Raw genomic sequence first — 7,500 nt, forward strand, 5'->3', positions numbered from 1 at the left:
TTGTTTATAAATTTGTTGATTTTTTCATATTTTCATTAGTTACTTGTTCTTTTATTTATTCATTTTACCTCTTTTCCTGTACGTTACTGACTCTCCTCCTCTCTCCTATTTCTTCTTCTCCTTCCCTCCTGCTTCCTCTTCCCTCCTCCCTATACCTCTCCCTTTCCTCCTTCTTCTTCCTCTCCCTTCCCTCCATCCTCCCTCCTCTCCCTTCTTCCTCTCTCTTCCCTCCTTCCTCCTCCTCCTCCTCCTTCCTTCCCTCTATCCCTCCCCTCCTCCTCCTCTTTCCCTTCCTCCTCTCCCTTCCTCTTGCCTCCTTCCCTCCTTCCTTCCTCCTCCTTCCCTCTATCCTCTCCCTCTCCCTCCTTCCTCCTCCTCCTCCCTTCCCTCCATCCTCCCTCTCCTCTCCCTCCTTCTTCCTCTCCCTTCCCTTCCTCCCTCCTCCTCCCTTCCTCCTCCTCCTCCTCCTCCTTCTCTTCTCCTTCCTCTCCCTCCTCCTTCCTCTCCCTTCTTCCTCCTTCGCCCTCCTCCCTTCTCTATCCTCCCTCCTCTTCCTTCTTCCTCTCCCTTCCCCCCTTCGTCCTCCTCCTCCTCCTTCCCTCCATCCTCCCTCCTCTCCCTCCTTCTGCTTCCTCTCCCTTCCCTCTATCCTCCCTCCTCTTCCTTCTTCCGCTCCCTTTCCCCCCTCGTCCTCCTCCTCCTCCTTCCCTCCATCCTCCCTCCTCTCCCTCCTTCTTCCTCCTCCTCTTTCCCTCCATCCTCCTTCCTCTCCCTTCCCTCCTTCCTCCTCCTCCTCCTTCCCTCCACCCCGCCTACATCCAGGTTTTCGGTGAGTCAGAGAATTCACGAGTCAAAGATGAGTCAAGTGAGTCAGAACTTGGCTGAGTCTCCAGAGGTGATGAGTAGATGATGAATGAGTCAATGAGTCAGTGATACTGAAGGAGGGAGATGAGTTAATGTGAATAAAATGAGACATTTATGAAGATCAGATACATGAGTCAAATGAAATATTATGAATTTGATTAAACATTTCTAGATAAGTTTTGCGTAATTGAATGGCAATTAAAGGGGAAAGTTGATGATACTAAACGATTTTATGAAATACTTATAAAAAAGGGAAATGAAAGCAAGAAAGTGTAAGATAAAAGCTAAATAAAAGTGATAACATAAAGTAGAATACGCACATATGAATGAGGACAAGAAAGTGTGAAACTGAATGAGTATAATATGGGAAAAGGTATATATTAAAGAAAGAATATAAATGAAAATAAACAAAATGAAATATCAATAAAAGGCCAAATTAATGATACAGAAACAAATCCAAAACAGAATCAACAGATATTCTCTGACAATTGTAAAGAAAACAAGAAAATTTTGTTCAAAAGTGAAAAAAATGGAGGGGGGCTAAAGGCCACTCAAAAAAAAAAAAAAAAAAAAAAAAAAATTATACTGTATATTGTCACATCAGGGATCATCCTATAAGCTAACTTAAGGTCGATTATCAGACGAAGACCCGTTGCATTCCCGCCTCTACGAACCGAGCTCGTTGATCGTCGCAATAAATAGGATTAATACGGACCCGATAAGCAGTCTAATGACATACCATTTGCAACATTATTACGCTGATGATCAAGTCACAGCGGCAGAGGATGGCAACATATGGCAATTCAACGGCGCTCATTACTCCGGTCTTGCACGGCGCTGGCAAGCAGGCATTTAAATTGTCAGTCGTCTGTATTGCATATATATATATATATATATATATATATATATATATATATATATATATATATATATATATATATATATATATATATATATATATATATATATATATATATATATATATATATATATATGTATATATATATATATATATATATATATATATATATATATATATATATATATATATATATATATATATATATATATATATATATATATCTGTGTGTACGTGTGTGTGTATGTGTGCTTGTCTATGTGTGCTTGTGTGTGTGTGTGTGTGTGTGTGTGTGTGTGTGTGTGTGTGTGTGTGTGTGTGTGTGTGTGTGTGTGTGTGTGTGTGTGTGTGCTTGTCTATGTGTGCTTGTGTGTGTGTGTGTGTGTGTGTGTGTGTGTGTGTGTGTGTGTGTGTGTGTGTACGGGGGTGGGTATATGGTGATATATGCATGTATAGACGGATGCTTACACCAGCATACAAATATATCTATAATCTATCTGGCTAGAAGTCGTGCTGTCTGTCCCTCTATCGATTTATCTGCCCGTCAGTCTATCTATTTAGTTATTTGTTTATCTATCTATTTATCTGTCTATATCTCTATCTATCTTTCTTTCTACACACACACACATAGATATAAACGCAAACACACACACACACACACACACACACACATATCACACACACACACACACACACACACACACACACACACACACACACACACACACACATGTCACACACACACACACACACACACACACACACACACACACACACACACACACACACACACAAACACATACACATATAAGTATCCGACTTTTGGCAATAACCTTAAAACTGCACTAATTAAATTGAGGAAACTTTATCCACTTCCAAGCATCGCCTGAGGCTATCAAAACACTCTCTTGATATCTCCTTCTTGAGTTCATCAATTAATAGCCTTGTTGCGTCTTTCGAGAATATTCCAGCGTTTAAACCGTGAATAAACGTTATGCATAAGTTCCGGGTTGCCTTTCGTCAGATTTCCTACGTGGCAACCTAGTCCAGAATAAAGGATGATAAACACGACTTGGCAACTCACGGTGATCTATAAAAGGGGATTTCGAGAAAACGTTTCCAGCTGTGGGAGGTGCGCCGGAGGGATGCCCGGAGGAGGGTACAAGTGTCCTGCTTAATAAGAACAATATCTGTATTTCTCTCTCTCTCTCTCTCTCTCTCTCTCTCTCTCTCTCTCTCTCTCTCTCTCTCTCTCTCTCTCTGTCTCTCTCTGTCTATATATATATATATATATATATATATATATATATATATATATATATATATATATATGTATGTGTGTGTGTGTGTGTGTGTGTATGTGTGTGTGTGTGTGTATATATATATAGATAGATATGCATATATATATATATATATATATATATATATATATATATATATATATATATATATATATATATATATATATTGATCGATAGATAGATAGATATGTATGCATGTGTGTGTAAATATATATATATATATATATATATATATATATATATATATATATATATATATATATATGTAATTATCATGTGTATGTGTGTATGTGTGTTTGCATGTATGTATGTATATACATATTTTTCTATGAAATTTATAAAGCATGCAATACTAAGCCCCAATTGCAATGTCTAATTCACTCTGCACGTTGATTTCGCATCTGCATATTTCATCCGGCTGTGGGGACGAGTTCATTGTATATTTGATATATGTTTATGGGAGAAATGCGAGATGTGAGATAGATAGGCTGACTGGGAGAATGAGAGAGAGAGAGAGGGAGGGAGCGAGAGAGAGGGAGAAACAGACGGAGAGAGAGAGAGAGAGGGAGAGGGAGAGGGAGAGAGAGAGAGAGAGAGAGAGAGAGAGAGAGAGAGAGAGAGAGAGAGAGAGAGAGAGAGAGAGAGAGAGAGAGAGAGAAGGAGAGGGAGAGAGAGAGAGAGGGAGAGAGAGAGAGAGAGAGAGAGAGAGAGGGGGGGATAGAGAAATGATAAAGAGAAAGAAAGAGGAGATAGAGATAGTCACAAGGATAGGGATTGTTCGCACGACAGAAAAAGTATTTTGTGTATAAATCTCTCTCTCTCTATCTATCTCTATCTCTCTCTGTCTGTGACTCTGTCTGTCTCTTTCTGTCTCTATCTTTGGGATAGGGACACGACAGACAGACAGACAGACAGACAGACAGACAGACAAACAAGCCAACAGACAGACAGACCAACAGACAGACAGACAGACATCCAAACCAACAGACAGACAGACAGATATCCAAACCAACAGACAGACAGACAGACAAACAAACCAACAGACAGACAGACAGACATCCAAACTAACAGACAGACAGACAGACAGACAAACCAACAGACAGACAGACAGACAGACAGACAGATATCCAAACCAACAGACAGACAGACAGACATCCAAACCAACAGACAGACAGACAGACATCCAAACCAACAGACAGACAGACAGACATCCAAACCAACAGACAGACAGACAGATATCCAAACCAACAAACCAACAGACAGACCGACAGACAGACAAACCAACAGACAGATAGACCGATTAGCAAACAGACAGACAGACAGACAGACAGACAAACAGACCAACAAACCAACAGACAAACCAACAGACAAACAAACCAACAGACAGACAGACAGACCGACAGACCGAGCGAGCGAGCGACAAAGAAGCGGCGCCGCGGGTCATCATCACCAGAGCCGGAGAGCTTAAAGTGCGTCGCTTCTCGTCGCCGACTTGTTCTAATCCGAACATCAAACGCTCGGACGCCGAATCAACATACTAATCATCACAAGAAATTAATCCTCTCCCTTCATCTCTTCCCCCTTTCTTCCCTCCTTTCCCCTTGCCCCTCCCTGCTCCCCACCCCCCCACACACACACACCTCTCTCCTGCCTCTTTCTCTTATCTCTTTCCCCTTTCCCTCCTTCCCCCTTGCCCCTCCCTGCCCCCCACACACACCTCTCACCTGCCTCTTTCTCCTTTCCCCTCCTTCCCCCTTGCCCCTCCCTGCCCCTCCCTCACCTGCCTCTTTCCCATCATCTCTTCTCCTTTTCCCTTCTTCCCCTGCCCCCCTCTCTCTCTTTTTCTTTGTTTCCTCCTCTTTCTAATAATTTTATTTCTCCATCTCCATCTCCTGTCCCCCCTCTCTCTTTTTTTCTTTTCTTTCTTTTTTTTTTTTTTTTTTTGCTTCCTCCTCTTTCTAATCGTTTTAATTCTCCATCTTTCCCCCTTCCTTTGCCTCTTTCCCTTCCCATTTCTCTCCCTCTTCTTGCCTCTCTCTCTTACCTTTCCTTCTCACTCTCTCTTGCCATCTCCTCTCTCCCTCACTCTTTCTATCTTTCCATCTCCTCTCTCCCTCTCTATTTGTCCTCTCCATCCCCTCTCCCTCTCTCTTTCTCTCTCCCACCCCTTTCCACCTCTTCCCCTCCTTCTCTCCCTTATCCACGAGCCTTCCCGTTTGCCGGTCTGCCTTATCCATCATCCTTCCCTTCTTCTCCCCTCTCCCTCCCTGCCTTCTTCTCCCCTCTCCCTCTACCCTCATCCTCTCTCGTCTTCCCTCCCTTCTCCCTTCTCCCTTCCTCCTTTCTTCTCCCCTCTCCCTCCTTCCCCTCCTCCCCTCTCACCCCTCTCCCTCCACCCCTCCTCCCCTCTCCCTCCCCAACAGACGCCCCCGTCTGCTCCGAGGGCCAGGCGACCTCGTACGCCGTGAGTCGCTACGAGGACGCGGAGATCAAGTGCTCGGTGGACGCCAACCCCGCCCGCTCGACCTTCCGCTGGATGTTCAACAACACGTCAGAGTTCATTGAGGTCCCCCAAGGCAGGTTCTCCTCCGACAGCAACGCCTCCACCATCACCTACACGCCCATGACCACCCTGGACTACGGCACTCTGCTCTGCTGGGCGGTCAACTCCATCGGGACGCAGAAGTGGCCCTGCGCCTTCCACATCGTGCCTGCAGGTGGGTGCGGGGGAGGGGGCGGGGGCGGGGGGAAAGGGGGCGGGTGGGGGGGCGGGGCGAGGGGTCTAAGAGATAGATGGATGTTAGGGATAGATAGATGTTACATAGATATTATAGATAGATATATATCAGATAGACTGATAGATATTAGATAGATTGATAATATATATATATATATATATATATATATATATATATATATATATATATATATATATATATATATATATGTGTGTGTGTGTGTATACACACACACACACACACACACATACACACACACACACACATACACACACACACACACACACACAGACACACACATACACATACACACACACACACACACACACACACAAACACACACACACACATATATATATATATATATATATATATATATATATATATATATATATATATATATATATATGTATGTATGTATGTATGTATATGTATATACACACACACAAAAAAATGATAATAATGATAAAAAAAGAAAGATAAAAAAAACATGGGATATAATATAGCTAGCATGCTTTGTTTTTCATCCGAAGCTCAACCCGGTTTTCCACGGAGATGCTCACCGCGAATAGATAATGCAACGTATGGCTCCCTGACATGATCATTCTGTCTATTTTCCTTTAATATGATGTTGATCCGGAGGGGGGAGGGTGGAGGGGGGGAGGGGGGAGGAGAGGAAGAATGAGCATGCAATATTAATCAACGGCGGTTTTCATTTGCCATTCGCTAATTACACTTTCCTAAAGACTCCTACGATATTCTGAGAGAGAGAGAGAGAGAGAGGAAAGAAGGGGGAAAGAGGGAGGGAGGGAGAGAGGGAGGAGGGAGTGGGGATGGAAGGGGAGAGGGAGGGAGGGAGGGAGGAAGGGAGAGGGAGAGAAGGGTTAAGAGAGGGAAGGGGAGAGCGAGGAATGGGTGAGGGAGGGGTGAAAGGGGGAGGGAGGGAGGGGGAAGGAGGGAATGAGAGAGGGAGGGAGGGAGGAAAGGGGGAGGAAGGAAGGGGGAAAGAGGGAGGGAGAGGAGGAAGGGGTGAGGGAGGGAAGGAGGGAAGGAGGGAAGGAGAGAGGGAGGGAGGGAGGAAAGGGGTGAGGGAGTGGGGAAAAGAAGGAGGGAGGGAGTGGGGGTGGAAGGGGAGAGGGAGGAAGGGTTGAGAGAGGGAAGGGAGAGGGAGGGAAGGAGGGAAGGAGAGATAGACGGAGGGAGGAAAGGGGAGGAAGGAAGGGGGAAAGAGGGAGGGAGGAAGGGGTAAAGAGGTAAGGGAGGGATGGAAGGGAGAGGGAGAGAAGGGTTGAGAGAGAGAAAGGGAGAGGGAGGAAGGGATGTAAGGGGGTGGAAGGAAGGAGGGAAGGGGAGAGGGAGGGAGGGAGGGAAAGAGGAGGCGAGGGAGAGAAGGAAGGGAGGGATGGATGGAAGGAAAGAGAGAGAAAGAGATACAGAGACAGACAGACAGACAGACAGAGAAAGAGAGATAAAAGCGTCCAAAACAAAGGGGAAGGGAATAGAAAGAAGAGAAAGAGAACAGGAGAAAGAAGGAGAGAAAGAGAAAGTAATGCCAAAATACCATAAATCTCAACACCACTCTGATGGATGTTGCTTCCTCCGGTGTTCTCTGCCCTCTCTTGTCGGCGTTCGTTATCACCTTTTCGTCATTTGTCTTGGAAATTACTTCCTTCTTCCATTTACCGAAAGGAAGGGAAAAGAGGTGATGCCGATAAGCAAGTCGTATGTATTTCACGGT

The 7,500-nt window shown here is 44.5% G+C and overlaps 1 protein-coding gene across 1 annotated transcript in view; it reads left to right on the forward strand.

Moving 5' to 3' along the window:
• Window positions 1–7,500, forward strand: part of LOC113805396 (nephrin) — a gene marked incomplete at its 5' end in the record, with an annotated part of 26,606 nt that overhangs the window by 9,867 nt on the left and 9,239 nt on the right. Inside the window, 1 exon segment of the mRNA XM_070114609.1 lies at window positions 5,448–5,741. Coding sequence (XP_069970710.1) covers window positions 5,448–5,741 — 294 coding nt within the window.

Source organism: Penaeus vannamei, chromosome 36 (assembly GCF_042767895.1).
Source record: "Penaeus vannamei isolate JL-2024 chromosome 36, ASM4276789v1, whole genome shotgun sequence".
Taxonomy (NCBI): domain Eukaryota; kingdom Metazoa; phylum Arthropoda; class Malacostraca; order Decapoda; family Penaeidae; genus Penaeus; species Penaeus vannamei.